Here is a 21,995-nt window from a genome sequence, read left to right as displayed (position 1 = left end):
AATATCTTAAAGTAGATCACCTATCTACAAGAGAAACTGCCCAATTCACATCAGAGTGCCCAATAACCTGTGAATTACCTTATCTTCATACAATAGACTTTGTTTAGGAGATCCTACTGCATTTCTTATCACTACATGAAGCTTGGAGAAACTAACATACCAAACTAACAGCAAATGAGATATTTGGTCATGTTATTATAAGATAATTCAGCTTGCCCACCAGCCCTTGATCTTTGCCAAGTTCTTCTACTGGCTTCCCTGTCCAACAACAAGTTTGATATTTGGATCTATGGAAATGTCTACGGGTTTGCAATCTATGATGCTCATCTCTTTGAATATGTTTAAAGCATATTTCCTTTGGGAAATAGCAATATCCATCATGGACTATGCTACCTCAATTCCCAAAAAGTGCTTCAATTTTCCCAGATCTTTAGTTTGAAAGTGACAAAACAAATGTTGTTTGAGCTGAATGATCCCATCATGGTCATTTCCTGTTATGACTATGTCATCAACATAGAGTACCAAATAAATGCAATTACCATGATTACCATGGCGAAAGAACACCAAATGATCAGTTCCACTCCTATTCATTACAAATTGCTAGACCACTATACTGAATCGTCCAAACCATGCCCTTATAGACTGTTTCAGACCATATAGTGCACATCATAGATGGCATACCAAACTAGACTCCCTCTGAAGGACAAACCCTGGTGTTTACTCCATATATGCCTCCTCAAACTATTCCCTATGCAAAAAGGCATTTCTAATATCTAGCTGATAAAGTAATGCATTGTTACCAAAGAGATAAGTGGATGAACTAATGCAATTTTAGCAACTGGAGAGAAGGTGTGACCATAATCAACCCCAAAAATCTAAGTATAGCCTTTGGCAACAAGATGGACCTCCAATCAATCAACATGTCCATTAAGACCTACTTTCACAGTAAAAACCTAGCGACACCCAACAACAAGTTTACCCTGTGGCAATGAAACCAACTCCCAAGTACCATTATTATGAAAAGAAGTCATTTCCTCTATCATGGCATCTCGCTACCCTGGATATTCCAATGCTTCTCTAACAGTCGTGAGGATGGAAATAAAAGATAAGGTGGAAACAAATGCATAATAGAATGGTGACAAACGATGATAACTAAGAAAACTATAAATGGGATAAGGGTTTCGAGAGAAACAAATACCTTTACAAAGGACAATTGGAGGAGATCTTGCATCTACTAAAGGCATGACTAGAATAGGTGACAAAGGAATAGGCGATAAGTCATCAGGAGTAGCCAATGTACCTATATCATGAGGAGAAGTATCATTGGTGTTAGCAGGTGAATGAGGATGATGGGAGTAGACTTGGGGAGGAGGAATAGAAATACTGACTTGTGATTCAGTGTTTGGTGAAAAATATAGGGATGTTTCAAAGAAGGTTACATCTACTGAGATAAAATATTTGTTTGTTGTTGGGTCATATCATTTGTAACCTTTTTGAAGATAAGAGTATCTTAGAAAGACACATTTAATAAATTTAGGCTAGAGTTTGTCTTTCCCAGGAGTATGATCATGAACAAAACATGTATAGCCAAGCATACGCAATGACAGAGGATGGGGATCTTGATCTGGAAATAGAATTGGGTGAGGACTTTGATGCTAAAACACAGAAGAAGACATTTGGTTAATTAGATAACAAGTTGTGAGAATAGCATTTCCTCAAAAATGAAGAGGAACACTGTGGTGTAAAGTAAGGTACGAGCAGTTTCAATAAGATGCCCATTTTTACGTTTAGCAATGTCATTTTGCTATGGAGTATATGCATAAGAGATTTGATGAGTTATTCCCTGAGAAGACATGAAATTAGTGAAGGGTGATAAGTATTCTTTTGCATTATCATTGCGTAATACCTTAATTGTAACACCAAATTAATTATGAATTTCAGCACAAAATTTTGAAAAATAGAGAATAACTCAAAATGATTTTTTATTAAAAATACGCAAGTACAATAGGAATAATCATCAATAAAAAAATAACAAAATAATGAAATCTTAAAGTTGTACTTGCACAACTTGGACCCCAAATGTCTAACTGCACAATATCAAACATAGATGTGGCCCTATTATTGACTCGCTTGGGAAAGGAAGCTTGAGTTTGTTTCCTAAGTTGACGTGATTCATATTCTAAAGAAGATAATGTAGGAAGGCTAGGTACTAATTTTTGAAGTTTGGTGAGACTCAGATGACCCAGACAGCTATGGAGAAGATCAGTGGATTTAGCGGAAGAGAAAACAATCGGTGATCTTGAAGTAGATAGATGATACGGTCCTTGTGGCTCAAAGTCCTGTTCTAATCGTCTTTTTCGTACCTCAATCCTACACAATAACAAAGTCAGCCATAAAAATGACATAACAATTAAGATTTTTGGTTAATTTGTTAACAGAAATGATTTTGCATTAAATATAACAAAGTAACACAAGTAATTATCAACAAAAGTGACAAAATACCTAAATCTAGTTTTAGAAGTAATAGAACAAATACCCTAAACATCAGAATGAACTAACTCAAAAGGGGACAAAGCCCGTTTATTGACTCTAGGTATAGAAGGTAAACGATTATGCTTAGCAAATAGATATAACTCACATTCTAGGACTGACAAAGACTGAAATTGAGAACATAACTTCTTTAAGGTAGCCAAGGAGGGATGGCCCAATCGACAATGAACTTTGAGAGGAGTTAAGACATTGGAGCAAGCAAGAGTTCGCAGTCCATGTTTATCTAAGATGTAGAGACCCCAGACTCATATATCCTATCAATAATCTGTTTCGTCATAAGATCTTGAAATAAAAAATAAAAAAGGAAAAAGGAAACTAAACAATGTAAGGCACAAGTGAGTTTACTAACAGCAAATTAAGAAAATTTAGGTATACCTAAAACAAATGAGAAAGAAATAGACAATGTTTAGTTTGTAGTACCAGAACCCATGACACAAGAAGTATAACCATCAGCTAAAGTGACAGTAGAGGAGGAGGTGGGATGAGACCAAAAAGTAAATAAAAGACTAGAATTACCTGTTATATGATTTGTAGCATTAGAATCAATGACCCATTTGGATGAGGAAGACACAAGGCTTGTGGTCCATTTACCTGACTCAGCAATAGCAGTGATGTAGGAACTAGAGGACTTTACAGTTGCTTGATATTGAAAAAACTGTGCATATTCCTCCATAGATATTAAGACAGTTTTCTCCAGAAACTGTAGACTCATCTGCTGCCATATTTGCCATCTAAGACTATTGATTTTTTTCTTTCAAGTTTCAAATAATTGTATTTTGTATGACGAGCTCATAGTAATAGTAACAAATGTGTCCCTTTGAGTCTTGATTAGAACTGACTTCCCTATTATGCTGATTATCTCTATTGCTTGGATTTCCTCCTTTACTACTCTGTTGTCCATTCGCATTTTGACTAACAAGAACACCACTAGCAGTTTGTGGAGATTGGGTATTTTCTGTATGAAGGACGTGTAAATGTATGATGCAAAGAGGAAATCCTCAATACTAGATAGGATTTGAGATTTAGCAGTGTCATATTTTGAAGGGAGACCTGCAAGAAAACTCATAACAACCATTTGCTCCCTTTGAGTCATAGTTGTTAAAGGCCCATAGCACATCAAGGTGCTGAGGGTCATGGGACCTAGGTGCAAGGCGCAAGCCTGAGCGAGGCGAGGCATAAAAATTAAAAAAATTCATAAAAAATGAAATAAATAAGACAACTTAAAATAACATAAAGTTACACATAATAATAACTAGCATCCAAGTAAACAATTAAGTTTACAACCCAATTAAAATTAAAATAAACTACTCATAGTCATAGTTTAGAACACTTAACATATATATATATATATATATATATATATATATATATATATATATTGAAACTTAAGTACTTGACTAGTCTTTTAATATCTCAAAATGAAAGTCAAGACAAACATAAATAATAATAATAATAATCACAATTTAACATATTCAACTAATTAAGCATTATTAACAATTTAACATAATATCTTAATATCTCTAAGAACTAAAAACAACAAAATTCAGTCAAGATTCAAGAAGCAGCGTAATATTTAACATTTTGAATTCATAATTTTAAATATTTACTTGCTCATGGAACTAATTAAAAATGTGAAACTGATATCAAGAATCTGTTGTAAATTATTCAAGCAGGCTACTTAACTCAAGGGCCTCCTAGGGAGGAATGTAACTCATCTAACATTCAAGCAAATCATGTTTCATATTCATTGTTAAGGTATACTCAAGAAGGGACTAGCCTCATCATGGCCATTTGAAGACACTTAACACAAATTCCAACCCTTGGTCTAGGCCTCTAGGGTTCACAACTTCACATGATGCAAGAAGAGAAGAATGTTAAAGAGATTGAAGGAAGAAAAGAAGCATGGAAGAAAAAAAAAAAATTCGGCAGCATAACGGCACGGAAAGAACATATCGTGAACAGAGAGACCAAAAGAAGAAGAGAAGAAGAAAGAAAAAAAAAAAAAAAAAAAAGAAAGAAAGAAAAAGAGCCTACTGCGCACCTAGAGAATGGAGGGCAGCACACTATGTCTGGTAAGTGCTCCTTCCCTTCTTTTTCTGCTGGACAACACAATGTGTGGCTGTGGACTATTTGGTAGGTGAGGTTGAGTTTTTTTTTTTTAAAAAAAAAAAAGGAAAAAAATCTCCTATCGCTGAACCAAGGAGGGGTGTGCTTGTCCTCGCCTAGGCATGCTTGCTGCTCCTTGCCGCACCTAGGTGAGGTCGCCCGCTCTCTATGGCCTGAGGTGTTACCCCTTGAGCTTGTTGCTCTTTTCGCCTCAGGCGCGCCTTTGACAACTATACTTTAAGCCTGCTGAACTTTCATATCAGAATTAAAAGACAATAAAACATTAAGCTCTTCATAAATCTTTTTAAACTCTACAAAATAAGCCATAAGAGGCTTATCCTATTTATCAGCACGATAGAATGCTTTCCACACATCATAAATATGGAAAATATTTCCTTTACCAGAAGATAGAAACTCTAAGTAATCCATCAATTCCTTAATGAATTAACAATAATTAATCAAACTGATTACCTCACTATGAATTAAATTCCGAAGTTGTAAGAACAACCGAGCATTCTCCTTGAGCCAAGCTTGCTTTGTATTATCAGTGGGAGGATCATTAGTATGGTGATCATCCTTATCAATGCTTTGCAAATAGACCCTAACAGTTTTACTCCATGCTAGATAATTTGAACTATTAAGTTTGTGTTCAGTGATCTTAGTCATTACTAGAATCAAATCAGAAATAATGGCCTTAGTGTCCACCATTGGATGAAATTAACAAAATTTTGTCCGCCAAAAAAAAAAAACCGACCATATACACCCAACTCCAGCCAATAACACAAGTATCACTGCCCAATCTTCACTCGAGGCAAATACCCAAACAAATCAGTGCTTAGATAATAAAGAAAAGGTTGGAAACAGAACTTGGAGTTGTCTAAACAAAGGCTACTCTTGGAAACAAACCTTGAAGCACCTAAAAATACCCCAGATCAAGAAACAACCCCTCTGACTAAACTGAGAATAGAGGGGAAAACAGAATAAGGAGCTGGAGTCCTAAACGATGGCAGATGCACCATCACTCGTCGGTGAGGGCAAAAGTTAAGATCTGCGCGTGTGGCAACACACGACACTTCTGGTCATCGGACTTGGTGGGTGGAGTGGCCAGCAACTTGTCATCCTCCCTAGGTAGGCGGCGTGATCTAGAAGTCACTCTAGCATGGTGACCTAATTCCATAGTCGTGGTGTTAAGAAGGAACTCTCAAAGTTTTCTCAAAACAGAGAGAACGAATCTGAAAATTATTTTTTTTTTCTATAGCCTATAAGGCTCTGATACCATGTAGAAATCTGGAATCTATTTTTTTCATTAATTCTAATTGAGTATACACAAGTATTTATATACAAAGTTATTCTACACTCATTAGGAAAGCTGACTTAATAGGAATCCTTATATGACTAGGTAAACTCGCAATACAGGACTCTACAAGATTGACATTCATTACATATTCTATTAAAGTGTGGCTTGCAGTAGTGATAGACTTGCCACTGTGTTGAAATTTTTATTGTTTTTATTAGGTGCTTCATAGCTTGGCACTTTATTCAATAGCCTCTTTACCTTATAGCTACTATATTTGAGTTTGAGGAAAAGAGATATCAAGATAATCATTGGTTCTTAACAGGATATGATCTTTCCATCCATGATATACTGCATATTGCTACATATGTCAAATTGATTGACATATTTACAAACTTGATCTTTGTTTCTTGAAATCATTTCAATGTACTATTATTTGCAATTTGTACACTGATATGGTTGAGGCATGTTATCTTTCCTAATAAGATGTCAATCCTATAGGATTTTTTGGGTGTCTAAGGAATTTGAAGGACAAACTGACTTGGTTGAGCCATGGTACAAAACTGCATATAGTGTTGAGGACATTACTGATTCAATGATTCAGGTTTGTCCTTTGTTGTTATTTGTGAAATCATTCATTCTATTTCAAGATAAAAGTGCAAAAGCTATGTCAAGTGAATGCACATAGTGAATTTTTTGTCATTTTATTCCTCATTGAACTAGTAATTTGCTTTTCCAAATTAGAATATTCTGTAAGGGCTTGATAATTATGTGAAAGTTTTTGTTAATTGCAGGAATGGATATCTTCTGCCCCTAATGAAAATCTGCATTTACCAGCACCTAATATGTTCATCCCTACTGACTTATTGCTCAAGGACACGGGGACTCAAGAGAAGGTTTGATGGAATACTTTAAATCTAATTATTTGATTTTCAATTTCTTTGTAAGTTTGTTTCTGATGCAATTGACCTTCAAAGCAGGTCAAATTCCCAGTTCTAGTGCGAAAGTCATCCTATGCGTCATTATGGTACAAGCCTGATACACGGTTCTCTACACCTAAGGCCTATGTCAAAATAGATTTCAATTGCCCCTTTGCTAAGAGCTCTCCAGAGGCAGAAGTTCTCACAGTCATTTTTACTCAATTGTTAGAGGATTACTTGAATGAATATGGCAAGTAAATCAAACTGAATGAAGAGGAAGATTACATTCTCATTTTTTATATTTTTCCCTTTCCAATGATACTAGTTATATTTGACAGAGCAATATTTTACTTGAATTTAAGTGACTTCGCTTTTCCTTTCCCTATTATGGCTTCTTTTTGATATTTCTGCTGTGGTATTTAGTTTTTCTTTTGGTAAAGGCTAACACATCCTGCATTCTTCAGCTTACCATGCAAGTGTTGCTGGTCTATATTATGACATATACATGGCAGCTAGTGGCTTTCAGGTACTTTTTATTTAACTTTGTTAATTGTGTCTATAATGATTTATAGTTGTATGCATGCATTCATGAAATTGTTATGAATTCAGCTTCAAGTCCAAAAGAAAGTTCATGCCATCTCAATACTACTATTAATGGTGCTTCTTTTCTGCTAAATTGCAGTTCCTCCAGAAAATAAAGTACCTCTAGAAAGTTGAAACCAATAATTTCGTGTATTTTGTATTTTAGCATACTGGGATTTTAAATATATTTATAGGGTATTATGGACCAATATCTATGTGCATAACTTTCACAAAAGAACTTCCCAGTAACATGATTTGTAAACAATATATTTATCCTTTCTGCTCCCATTTATCTGGGACCCGGCATAAATTCCATCTTTTAATTTCCATTTGTACTCAAACCTAACAGTCAAGGTCTTCTCCTTCTTGGTTCTTTTAGAGACCCATCTTTCAGCATACTTCGACTTTTCTACACCAATGGCATTGTTATGTGCAATTTTGTGAGAACTAGAGTACTTTTATAGCTGTCATTCATCATTAATGGGCTATCTAGTCACCATATATCAGGTGATTGTAGTACACTACTTGCATTGCTTCTATACAATCTTGCATACTACTACCTCACTATATTTGCTATAATTATACCTATAAAAATGGTTTACCTATTGAGCTTATTTGCTCAATAGATTAGACCAAGAGGTTGGGGCTTCACAAGTTGCAGCCTAAACATCTCTCTCCTTTATCACTCATTTTCATATTTGGATTTTGATACCTTTAATTTGAAATATCCTTCATCTAGTAGTCCTTGTTTTGTCTCATCACTCCATTAAATAAATGCTGGAAACTCCTGGTTCTAAGAGGTAGATTTTAGCACTTCAATTTTAAAAGAAATAATAGAGAAGTAATTGGAGAAAAAGAGCTTGATTATTCCCTCAAGCCTCTGGGTATATAAACTGTTAGTCATACACTGAGAATGGTAATGTTGCATATTTACCGGACATATTTGCTTCCAGATTTACAGTCATAACCCTAGCACACATTTACAGGCATAATCATAGCGCACAATCATAGTCATATTTTAACATCCATGAATTTTATCAACCTTTTCTTTGTTCTCTTTATGAGCTTGTGAAAGATAGCTCACCCATCTAGTTAACATCTTTAATTTCTTCCTATTTAATTACAATACCATAACTACCTTCTTCCACTCTTCACAAATGCATCATCACACAATTCCAATCCATTTGCTTCCATGACATTAACCTATATTAATCGATCATCTCTTTCAGCAATTCTAGCTGCTTGATTACCTAATCAGTAAAATGAACAAATTTTCATACCTAATCCATTATTTACTCACATGAATCACAGCTAGTTTCCTTATGGTTTTCCTCAGCTAATTAAATACCTTACGTTTAAATTTCTTTTATTTTCAATTATTTTTATTGATTTCATCAACCAAATTAAAGAAACTGAACGTTCACTCCACTTTCCTCATTTCTTTGACATTATCCTATGGGAAGACCCAAATCAGAGAAAGAGAAGCAAAGGGAATTAGAGAAGAAGCAATAGGAAGCAAATAATATTTCTAGAATTGAATAAATAAATTAAGGCAGTTTTATCTGATATACAGATAATTCATGAGTCTACAGGCATTAATAACTATCAATTTGTCCATGTCTCGTTAGTATGTTAAATAAAGGGTATTTTTCTAAGAATGGGGAGAAGTTTTATTTTTATCTTCTTCTTCATTCCTTGTATAAACAGATTTTTACTAGTCAAAACCAAACTTCCTAATCTTAAGGAGTTTGTCTACGAACTTTTTACTGATTTGAAGAACATCCATAACATACTAACATCTAGAATTTTCCAGTATTAGCTAGCGGCATTAGTTTATCTTGGCAAAAAGAAATTTTAATGTGACATAAAGCAGTGTCGGCTGCTCTATCAAGATTGTCTCCCATTTTAACATAAAATACTATAGTAACTAGTAAGGTTTCGCACACACACACACACACAATATATATACAACTATATGCTGATAACTTGATACATTTTGCCATTTAGGTGGGGATTGAAAATGCTTGACTTGCACTAACCAAGAGGAATCTCTCCTTACTTTTTGTTGGAATACGTTTGTTAAAGTCCCTGTTCTTGTAGAAGTTTTATTTCTTTCAGTTATCTTCTTCCTTTCATTTCCTAGTTAGTCTAGAATTTCTGTTGTATCTAGATTTTGTGTATAAATAGGAAGAGTGTGTAAAGCACATTTATACTGAAAAATACAATAATATATACTGATTTTTCTCAAAAACTAGTATGTTAAACACGATATTAGAACTCTGCCATCCTTCATTGGCGTGAGCAATCAAATTTAGGGTTAAGCTTTGCTTGGGTCAAGCTTCTAGGCGACATATGTAAGGGGAGTTGAAGTACACCGCCTACCTCAAAAGGACGGCCAGATGCCAATTGGCCTGTCCCTGGAGATTTGCCATTGTCTAGTGATGCGCGTGACCTACATGTCGCTGCAAGTTCCAGCGTCATTCCCACACGCCATTGCAAGTTCCGGTATCATTCCCACAAGCCGGCACATGAAGCATTTTCTTGTGATTTTTTTCGGCCGTTCTCTTTTCTGATAGCCTTCCTTGAGAGTTGCGCCTCTACCCAACAAGTTTTTTACATTTGGTTAGCTCTTTGTTACCTGGACCTATCATTTTTGGAACAAGTTTAGCATTTTTTTCCAGTAACTGTTACTCTGTAGTTTTTCAGTACTAATATTCCTTTTTTTTTTTTATCAAAAATGGCAGAGGGAAAAAAGGAGATTTCAAAAACTAAGATGGGTACTATAACTGACAATCCTTTTTTACAAATCAGTCCTGTAAAGCTTAATGGTACTAATTATCTTGCATAGTCAAGATCCTGTTTATTGTTCATTCAAGCTAGAGGACTACAAGGATATGTCACCAGGGATAAATCAAAACTGAAAACTAAAAGTACTACTTATAGCTAGTGGGAATCGAAGAATTTTCTTGTTATGTCTTAGCTTATTAATTTGATGCAACCTGAGATAGCCTGTGGATATTTGCTGTTGAATAGTGCAATTACTATTTGAAATGTAGTTTCCCAAACCTGCTCTCAGATGGGCAATGATGCACAGATTTATGAGCTTTGAAACAAGGTTCATAATATGAAACCAGGTGAGATAACCATTGCTTAGTAATTTGCTGAATTGAGTGGTTTATGATAAGAATTGGACTACTATCAGGATTTTTAGGCCACATGTACTGTTGATTTTGTTAAATTCCAGAAGATTGAAAAAGAGTGAATTTATGACTTTCTTGTTGGGTTGAACATAGAGTATGATAAGATTCGGGTCCAATTACTTGGTAAGGATCCCATGCCCTCCTTAAGGCAAACCTATTCTTATGTAGAACAGGAAGAAAGTCATAGAAATGTCATAATCCACTCTATACCCACTGACAAGGCTAGTTTAGCTACTACTTCTTCCCGAAAACAGTCACCTACCTCTTATAATTGTCCATCGGACAAAGATCATCTACACTGTGGCTATTGTGGAAAATCCCAGCATACAAAGGAGCATTGTTGGAAACTACATGATTGCCCAACTAAAAGGCATGGTGGTAAACGGATGGGCTCAGCAAGACCTCAAGCAAATGTATATTAGATAGTGGATTGTTCTGAAAACACAAATACCACTGGGATTTTCTCTAATGAAGAAGTACATTCTCTAAGACGTTTGCTGTCTCAGCTGAAATCTCAAGCTGTCATGGTTGCTTCTTCTAATTTTGTCAAATCAAGTAATGCTTTTCTTGCTAACCTTGAAAAATCTTTTTGGCTTATAGATTTTAGAGCAAACAAGCACATGACAGGCTCCTCAAATAAGTTTACAACCTATTCCACATGTTCAGAAAAAGAAAAAGTCCGCATAGCGGATGGATTCTTAGTCAATATTTCTGAAACAGTTTTTGTTAAATGTACTCCCACTATAAATCTTAGTTTAGTTTTACATGTGCCTAATTTTTCTATTAATCTTTTGTCTATTAGCTCTATTACTAAAGCCCTTAATTGCAAAATTAAATTTTTTTCTACCCATTGTACATTTTAGGAACTAAAAAAAGGGAGAATGATCGGCAGTGGTATAATGCAGGATGGCTTGTATTTGCTAGATGAAGTGTTGGTTTCTCAAATCCTAAAGCTTTGCTAAGAAATTCAATAATAGCTGATCAAGAGATCATGCAGTGGCATAGGAGACTAGGATGTCTTTCTTTTTCAACCTTAGAAAGATTATATCCCATTTTGTTTAGACAATGCAAATCAGAATTATTAGTTGGTGATGCTTGTGAACTTGCTAAACACACAAGGCATTCTTATCTTTCAAAAAATAATAAATTTTTGGTTCTATTTATAACTATTTATTCTGTTGTATGGGGTTCTACTCAAACAGTCTCTTTATCTTGTTATAGATGATTTTTTACTTGTATTGATTATTGCACTAAAGTGACTTACGTTTATTAGTTGAGAGCTAAAAATGAAGTCTTTTCATGTTTCCAACAATTTCATAAAAGATTCGCACCCAGTTTGATGCAGAGGTCAAAATTTTAAGAACTGATAATGGAACAAAGTATATGAATAAAGACTTCCAGTCTTATTTAGATTCCCATGGGATTCTACATCAAACTAGTTGTGTGAATAACAATGCTCAAAATGGACTGTCGGAAAGGAAAAATAGGCATTTACTTGAAATAGCTAGATCCCTTATTTTCACAATGAACCTTCTCACATCTTACTGGGGGGATGTTGTTCTTTCTACTATATATCTTATCAATTGGATGCCTCTTCACACACCTTTGGAAGTTCTTAAAGGTAAGAACTCTTATACTATTCCTCTAAAGGTTTTTAATTGTGCTTGTTTTGTTCATAGGTCAAATGTTGAGAAATTAGAACCCAGAACCCTAAAATGTGTGTTTTTGGGTTATTATGGAACTCAGAAAGGGTATAAATGCTATCATCCTCCTTCAAGGAAATACTTTGTGAGTATGGATATCACCTTTGAGGAATTTGAACCTTATTCCCAGTCACCTCTTCAGGGGGAGAATAAGAAGGAAGAGGTTCCTAACCCTATACCTTTTCAAGGGGAGATTTTAGACTTGAACCCAATCTGAGTAGTGAGGATAAGGCCCAATCAGTTGCTCCTCAACCCATAGAGAGAGAGAGAGAGAGAGAGACTAAATAGGGTGGATTTAAGAACTTACACTCATCATGAAAAGACAAACGCAGTCATTGAGCTTGATATACCTGATCAGTTAGAATCTCTGAATTCAGATCCTGAACATCCTGAATACTCAATCTGATTCTAATTCTCTTTTTGATGATCCGGATATAGCTATTGCTTTTAGAAAAGGAGTTAAGACTTGCACCAAACATTCTATATTCAAGTTTGTTTCCTATTGTTATGGAAAATCGATCACTATATTATTTCTCTGTATATTCTGTATTCTGTATTCCTATTTAGGATTTTTTATTTAGGATTTATTCCTAATTAGTAGAACACAATTATAGGAATCAATTATATATATATACCCATGTACAGATTAATTGAAATTAAGGAGAATCATCTCTTTCTACATGGTATCAGAGCAGGTCATCTATCTAGGGTGACTATTTGTTCTCACCACCCAGCTCAGGAGAGACCTTAGCCGCCGACCAGCCGTTTCGACTCCGATCAACATCGCCAGCGTCGCCTCAACCCCCTCATTCCACCACTGTGTGCTGTTACCTGATCCAGTGTACCATTAAAGGACTTCTGAGGTTTGGCTCTCAGATCCTATTTTGGTATTTGTTTGATTTGTGATTTTGGGTTATTTTGCTGTTATAAGTACTTTGGATTAGCGTTTCGGTTAGTTTTTTTTGTCTCAACAAATGGCAGACAATAAGAATGTTATTTCTGATGTGATTCCGGTGATGACTAAGATCACGGAACACAAACTTAATGGTTCGAATTACCTTGAGTGGAGTAAGACTATTAGGGTCTATTTGCGTAGCATTGATAAGGATGATCACCTTACTAAAGATCCACCTACGGATGATACACGACAAACTTGGCTAAGGGAGGATGCTCGGTTATTTTTGCAGCTTCGGAACTCGATTCACAGTGAGGTAATTAGTTTAATTAATCACTGTGAATTTGTTAAGGAATTGATGGATTACTTAGATTTTTTGTATTCTGGTAAAGGGAATATCTCCCGTATTTATGATATTTGTAAGGCATTCTACCGTGCTGAGAAAGAGGATAAGTCTCTCACGGCTTATTTTATGGATTTTAAACGGGTATATGAGGAACTTAATGTATTTTTGCCTTTTAATCCTGATGTGAAAGTTCAGCAGGCCCAAGGGGAGCAACTGGCTGTTATGAGTTTTCTTGCAGGCAACAGAAGTAATCAGCGTAATGGAGAGGCTAGTTCTAATCAGGACTCAAGAGAAGTCATTTGTTATTATTGCCATGAGCCTGGCCATACAAAATATAATTGTCCGCAACTTCAGAGGAAAAATCAGCGATCACAGATGACAATTTTGGTAGCAGAGGATTCTATAGTATCTTCCTCTGAGAAAACTATTTTGGTATCTGCAGAGGATTTTGCACAGTTTTTCCAGTATCAGGCATCTCTAAAGCCTACCAGTTCCCCTGTCACTGCAATCGCTGAGTCAGGTAAATCCACTACATGTCTTGTGTCTTCCTCATCTAAATGGGTTATTGATTCTGGTGCGACAGATCACATGACAGGTAATTCTAGTCTTCTATCTGCTTTTCAGTCTAATCTCACTTCCTCTACTGTTACTTTAGCTGATGGTTCTACTTCTTGTGTCGTGGGTTCTGGAACTGCGAACCCGACTTCATCAATTTCTTTGTCATCTGTTTTGTGTCTACCGAAATTCTCTTTTAATCTACTTTCTGTTAGTAAACTTACTCGTACCTTAAATTGTTCTGTTTCCTTTTTTTCTAACCAGTGTTTGTTTCAGGATCTTACGACGAAGCAGATTATTGGTAAAGGACGTGAGTCAGTTGGTCTCTACATTCTTGAAAATCATGTATCGCGGTCGCTTGTTTGCTCCAGTACCTTAACACCTCTTGAAGCTCATTGTAGATTGGGTCATCCTTCTTTGTCTACCATGAAGAAGCTATGTCCTCAGCTTCAGTCTTTATTAGTACTAGAATGTGAGTCGAGTCAGTTTGCAAAATATTATCGTTTGCCTTTTTTGTTTAGAGTCAATAAACGGGCTTCATCCCCTTTTGAGTTAGTTTATTCTGATGTTTGGGGTCTTTATTCTGTTACTTCTAAAACTGGATTTCGTTATTTTGTTACTTTTGTTAATGATTACTCTCGTGTTACCTGTTTATATTTAGTGAAGAATCGTTCTGAGTTGTTTTCTATCTTTTGTGCCTTTTGTAATGAAATCAAAACTCAATTTAATATTTCTGTGATCATATTAAGAAGTGACAATGCCAAAGAATACTTTTCAGCACAATTTCAGTCTTATATGATGCAAAATGGCATTCTTCATCAGTCTTCCTATGTGGATACCCCATCCCAAAATGGCGTGGCCAAAAGTTTGTAGCAACCACCTGGGTTTGTTGCTCAGGGGGAGTTGGGTAAAGTTTGTAGGCTTCGGAAGTCTCTTTACGGCTTGAAACGAAGTCCTAGGGCCTGGTTTGAGAGATTCAGTGAAGCAGTACAGGAATTTGGTATGCAAAAGAGTAAGTGTGATCACTTAGTATTTTATAGGCAATCTGAGGATGGTCTAATTCTCCTGGCAGTTTATGTGGATGACATTGTCATCACTGGAAGTGACTCTGCAGGTATTTCATCTCTTAAAACCTTCCTCCAAACCCAGTTTCGGACCAAAAACTTGGGATTGTTAAAGTATTTCTTGGGTATTGAAGTTATGAGAAGTAAGAAGGGTATTTTCTTGTCTCAAAGAAAATATGTCCTCGATTTATTGACAGAGACAGGAAAATTAGGTGCTAAGCCTTGTAGTGCACCAATGACTCCAAATTTACAACTGTTAGCAGGGGATAGTGAGTTGTTTGAAGATCCAGAGAGATACAGGAGATTGGTAGGAAAATTAAACTACCTTACAGTCACTCGTCCTGACATTGCTTATGCCGTTAGTGTGGTAAGTCAATTTATGTCTTCCCCAACTGTTGCTCATTGGGAAGCCTTGGAACAAATCTTGTGTTATCTGAAGGGTGCTCCAAGAAGAGGTTTGTTATATGATAATCATGGGCATTTGAATGTTGAATGTTTTTCAGATGTTGATTGGGCTTGATCTAAGGTTGAAAGGAGGTCAACTACTGGATATTGCGTTTTTGTTGGAGGAAATTTGGTGTCTTGGAGAAGCAAGAAGCAGAGTGTAGTTTCTCAATCTAGTGCTGAATCTGAATATAGAGCCATGGAACAATCAGTATGTGAGGTAATGTGGATACTTCAATTACTAGATGGGACAGGTTTTAAGACCTCTCTGCCTGCGAAATTGTGGTGTGATAATCAAGCTGCTCTCCATATTACTTCTAATCCGGTGTTTCATGAGCGAACCAAACATATTGAGATTGATTGTCACTTTGTTCGTGAAAAGATTCAACAACAGATCATCTCAACAGAACGCATCAAAACTGGAGAGCAGTTAGGAGATATTTTCACAAAAGCTCTGAATGGAGCTAGGATTGACTACATTTGTAACAAGTTGGGTATGATTAACATCTATGCTCCAACTTGAGGGGGAGTATTATGGAAAGTCAATCACTATATTATTTTTTTGTATATTCTGTATTCTGTATTGCTATTTAAGATTTCTTATTTAGGATTTCTTCCTAATTAGTAGAATACAATTATAGGAATCAATTGTATATATATACCCATATACAGATTAATTGAAATTAAGGAGAATCATCTCTTTCTACACCTATGATTCCTTATCTCCCTCCTATAAAGCATTTGTCTTATCTATTTCTTCTTTTCCTATCTCACAGAATTGGAAAAAAGCATATCTAAATCCAAAATGGAGATGAGATGAAGGCATTGATAAAAAATGAGACATTGGATCTTGTTACTTTCCCATTTGGGAACAAACTGGTTGGATGCAAATGGCATTTACTATAAAGCATAGAGCAAATGGGTCCATTGAGAGATATAAGGCCAAACTGGTGGCAAAAAGCTTTAATCAGACATATGGGATGGATTATCAGGAGACTTTTGCACTTGTTGCAAAGATGAATACTATTAGGAACTTAATGTCATGTGCTGCAAAGCTTGAATAGGACCTATAGCAGTTTGATGTTAAAAATGCTTTTTTGCATGGAGATTTAGAAGAGGAGGTATATGTGGAGATTCTTCCAAGATTTGAGGATGAAAAGACAAAAGGAAAAGCCTTTAGATTGAAGAAGGCATTATATGGTCTGAAGCAGTCACTAAGAGCATGGTTTGACAGATTCAGTAAAGCCATGATTTCCTTTGGTTTCTATTAAAGCAATGTTGATCATACTCTATTTATGAAACATCATAGATGTAAGATTACACTGCTTGTTATTTATATTGATGATATAGTTGTGACAGGATATGATAAAGAAGAGGTTGCCCATCTTAAGGATCGCTTGGCTTAGGAATTTGAAATTAAAGACTTGGGTAAGTTAAAGTACTTCCTTGGAATAGAAGTCGCTAGATTAGACAAAGGAATTTTTATTGCTTAAAGGAAGTATATATTAGATCTCCTAGATAAGACTAGCATGTTGGGATGTAAACCAACTGAATCTCTGATTGAAGTGAATCACTAGCTACAAGCAGGAATCGGGGAATCAGCTTACATAGGAAGATATCAAAGGTTAGTTGAGAGATTGATTTATCTCTCATACTAGACTTGATGCTTAAGCCTGGTGAGCCAATATGTTCACGATCCCTAAGAACCTCACTTAGATGATGTTTTTCGCATTTTGAGGTATTTAAAATCTTCACCTGGAAAGAAACTTCTTTTTTCAAAGTATAGCCACCTTCAGATAAAAACCTTTATAGATGCAAAGTGGACTAAATCTCTTGATGATAGGAGGTCAACATCAGGTTATTATACCTTTGTTGGTGGAAATTTAATCACTTGGAGAAGTAAAAAGCATAATGTAACAATAAGATCTAGTGCAGAGGTAGAATACAGAGCTATGGCACAGGGTATTTGCAAGTTATTATGGGTGTAGAAATTGATGGGAGAAATGAGACTATCAGATGCAAACAGTTTGTCTTTGTTTTGTGACAATAAAGCTGCTATTAGTATAGTTCATAATTTAGTCTTACATTATCGAACCAAGCAAATGGAAATTGTTCAACACTTCATAAAGGAGAAAATAGTGAATGGGTCTTTAAGTGTCTCTGTAACACCCCACACTCGTTAACAATGTAGCCGAACAAGACGTGTCTCACGGAGTGTCGGAGCACCTTATCTGATCTTATCATATTTTCTAAATACTCATTTTGGATTTAAATAGCCTTTGTGTAAAATTCACATCATTTTTGGTTATTATTTCAAACTTTGATAAAACTGAGTCTGCGCAATTTTTAACGAGAATCCGGCAGAGTGCCGGTTGTAATTTGGACAAAACAGTTCTTCTACACCTGTCAAAAACAATTTCAATATAATATACTCAAATTTTCAATCTCATTATTTCTCAACACAGTCTCAAAATTACTCAGAAATCTCAACAGATTATTAAAATCTCAATAATTCAGTCATATGAATTCCACAGTTTCATACAGTCCATAATAATCTCAAATACATAAAGAAATACTCAATTTTATTTAATTACAAAATATACAAATATTACATAAACTTTAAGTTTCATAATTTTACAAAGTACGTGGCAAAACCCCAAAGCTGCTACAAAATACAAAATATAAAATCCACCTAATGCCCTACCATGTATGCAATGTAGTGTAGGTGACTCTGGACTCCTGTGCAGATCTGACTGATCACCTTGCTGTAAGTGTGCTAGGCTCTCCAGCGGTATCTCCAGTACCTACGCGTAGCAAAAGCAATGCGCTAAGCAATACTGCTTAGTGGTACCATTATAAAAGAGAAATAGACTAAACTAAAATAAAATAATTGCTTATGCAGTTCTAATGCTAATATCTCTTACAGACTGATATTTCAGTAATTTTTTATAAGGTTATTAATTTAATGCTTTTTATGTCTTTATTTAGTAATATTTTATTTAGGCTTAATTTAGCTGCCCCAAGTGACCTAGACAGCTGACCGGATTGGATAAACGGATAAACAGGCACTGGGTACCAAGTACGTCGGGCCATCACACAATTGGTCACAAAGTATCTCCCGGTGTGCAGACAGAATGGCTAATAAGCCATATAAGCAATCAGGCATAAAGCCAAGTATATCAGCATAATCAGAATAGCCACAGGCTATAATATCGTAGAATGGCATAACAGGCCATAACATACAGGATGACATCATAGGCCATGAAATACAGAATGGCGTGAAGCCATATGCAGTACTGCTATCAGAACCTTATTAGCATGCCAACCTATTCAAACCAATCATACTAGTCAATACTAGGGCATGTTACAAAATTTAACGTGTAATTCTTTGTATTTAATTTTCATTGGTTACTAATCATTTCACTAGTCAACCCACAATGTTGACTTTTCATACTAGTCAATCAAAATGTTGACTTTTCATACAGAATAGGTAAATTAGTTTCAATGTTACCTATTGGTCACATTTTACATTCCACATGTGTTGGCATTTATTGCCAATTCCATTTCTAAACTTATTGCAATATTTCAAATTTGGTATGTTGTCTTGATCTAGCTGATTGACTTTATTCCCTTGATTTCTGGGTTCTGGTCAAAAGAGCAATATTATAAGTCTATGTCTTGTTGAGATTTTGGCACTGATTTCAGGTCATTTGGAGTTTTCTGGATCAAGTTATGTTCATTTTAGCAAAGTTGGACAAATTGCCTCTGTTTGGCAAATTTTAGGTCAAATTCAATTCTGGCAGATTTGGTACCTCAACTTGTGCAAGTAAATTGACTTGATTAATGACATTTTTGGGCTTTGTAATTATCACAAAAGTTGTAGCCCTATGTCTAAGCTTTCCAAAGGTATAAATTTCAGGTCATTTGGACCTGTTTTGAGTGAATTATGGCCAATTGAGTGGCTACTGTTCATATAGTCAAATTCTGGGTTTGCAAATTACTAATTCCGGATTAGGTCAAATTTGAGATCATTTTCTGGACAGAATTTTGGCAAGGTTTCTACATGAAAGTTGACACATTTTATGTCTAGTTTTATCTTCAATTGGCCTCATACCAATTCGGGTCACACAAGTTAGGTTATTGTCCCAAACACATTCTGCCCTCAATCAATTCCTCAAATACCAAACATTACACATTCCAATTCCTATTCCTTAATCTCCCATACCTCAACTCAACTCAACTAAGCCTTTATCCCAAAAATTTGGGAATTGGCTATATGGATTAAGCTTTCCCTCGATTTTGGGTTAAATCCTCGAAATGTGTAAAATGCTTCTCAGTCATCTTTACTACTCTCCTCCAAGTCAATTTAGGTACTTTTTCTTTCTATCCTCTAGCCTAATGTGCTCTACTTGTCTAACTGAGCCCTCGTATGTCTATGCTTCACATGACCAAAACCACCTCAATCTCCCTTCTCTCAACTTATCTTCAATTGGCACCACTCCTACCTTTTTCTAATACTTTCATTACGGGACTTTATCTAGTCTAGTATGGCCACTCATCCACCTTAACATTCTCATCTCTCAAAACTCTTCTTAGAGATGCATACTTCTTTCTTTTCCAAACACACTACTCCTATATATATATAGCGTATGGTGGGTATTGGTTAAAATTTTTTTTTTTTTTTTTTTTTTTCTTACGATCACATAAAAAAAAACTCACTCCGCCTCACTTTCCCACCATCACTTTCCCATCCTAACTAATCCTCCTCTCCTCCCCCCCCATCCCCAAAGACTGAGCTAGATATTTAAAGTGTGATTACTGGGACAGTGCCACTCCTCATCAAACTAACTTCCCTATCACCACACCTTCCCTTCCTTCACTTTTGCAATGCTTGTGTGCCTTCTACTTACTTTAAAACTTAAAACCCTTTGACTCTAAACTCTTCTTCAAGTTCTTCTCTTCTATCTTCTCTTCTCTCCTTCTCATCTATCATCTATCTCAATCATATCATCATGCACTATGCATATACTCTCTGTTATGTTTGTCTTAATTGTCTAAAACTAAAAAAAAAAAAAAGGTAAAAAAAGGTAATTGGGTGTATCTCCCAATGTAATCCAAAATCTCTCGGTCCCCTCCTTGTCCCCTCTCCCCACAGTTGTCATAATAGTTATATACATATATATTATTACTTATATATATACTATACCCTATATAACTTTTTCTCTCTTCTAACTTCTTCAATACTACTCTCTCTCTCTCAATCAAATCAAAAACCAAATGTGTAAAAATCTTCTTCTTCCTTCCTTCTTTCTTCTCATCTCTATATCTCTCATTCTTCATGTTGAGAGAATCCAGATATGAATGAAACAGATTTGAAATTGAAGAAGAGAGAGAGAGAAGAGATGATGATGTATGCTCCTCCTCTCTCTCCTCAACTCTCTCCCATAGTTTTTGAGTGAAGTTTGAGTTCCCTATAGTTTTTATTTTTTTTTTTTTAAAATAAAAAAAAAAAAAAAAAAAAAAATACTTTTTTTTTTTCATCTTTTATTTAGTTTATAATTTATATAATTTTTATAATAAATAATTTTAATAACACCCACCACACTCCCATACTTTTCATCTTCCACCATTCATTTTATTTTTTTTTTCTCTTTCTTCTTCTTTTTTTTTTTTTTTCTCTTCTTCTTCTCTTTTCTTTTTTCTTTTCTAATCTTTTCTTTTTTATTCTTTATTCTATATTTTTTATCTATATTTTTTTTTTTTTTATTTTTTATTTTTTTATTATTAAATAAATTCTTTTTCATCTTTCTCTTTATTTTTCTTTTTTTTCTTTTTTTTTTTTTTTATTTATTTGATCTCTCTCTTTTGATTTTGATTTCTTGACTTCTCTTTCTCTATTTTTCTCTTCTCTTCTTCTTTCTTTCCTTCCTTTTTTCTTTCTTTTTTTCAACTTTTCTCTTCTTTTTTGCTTTTTTTTTTTTTTTTTTTTTCTTCTTTTTTTGCCTCTTTGTTTTCTCATCTATTCATTATATTATTTTTTATTATTTTTCTTTTTTTCTTTTTTTTTCTCTTTTTTCTTTTTTTTCTCTCTTCCTTTTTTTTCTCTTTCCTCTTTCCACACTTCCATTTCTTTTTCTACTTCTTTCTTTACTTTCTTCTCTTTTCTATCTTTTTATCATTTTCTTATATCATTATCTAATCCACATTATCATGGCTTCCATTTCTCCTCATCATCCTTTTTGACTTTTTTCTCTTTGAACTCTTTTTTTCACTTCTTTTTTTTTGACTCCACTTACTCTGTCTTCCACTTTCTTTGTTCCAACCTACCAACCTACC

The 21,995-nt window shown here is 35.0% G+C and overlaps 1 protein-coding gene across 2 annotated transcripts in view; it reads left to right on the top strand.

The window, feature by feature from the left end:
• LOC110673582 (insulin-degrading enzyme-like 1, peroxisomal) overlaps nt 1-21,995 on the top strand; it is a 75,864-nt gene that overhangs the window by 38,492 nt on the left and 15,377 nt on the right. For both annotated transcript variants that reach the window (XM_058143855.1, XM_058143856.1), the window contains exons 15-18: nt 6,452-6,554; nt 6,745-6,846; nt 6,931-7,120; nt 7,335-7,396. In XM_058143855.1, coding sequence (XP_057999838.1) covers nt 6,452-6,554; nt 6,745-6,846; nt 6,931-7,120; nt 7,335-7,396 — 457 coding nt within the window. The remainder of the gene's footprint in view (nt 1-6,451; nt 6,555-6,744; nt 6,847-6,930; nt 7,121-7,334; nt 7,397-21,995) is intronic.

Source organism: Hevea brasiliensis, chromosome 3 (assembly GCF_030052815.1).
Source record: "Hevea brasiliensis isolate MT/VB/25A 57/8 chromosome 3, ASM3005281v1, whole genome shotgun sequence".
Lineage (NCBI taxonomy): Eukaryota > Viridiplantae > Streptophyta > Magnoliopsida > Malpighiales > Euphorbiaceae > Hevea > Hevea brasiliensis.
Note: the sequence above shows the minus strand (reverse complement) of the source record. Positions and strands in the feature narration are given on the sequence as shown.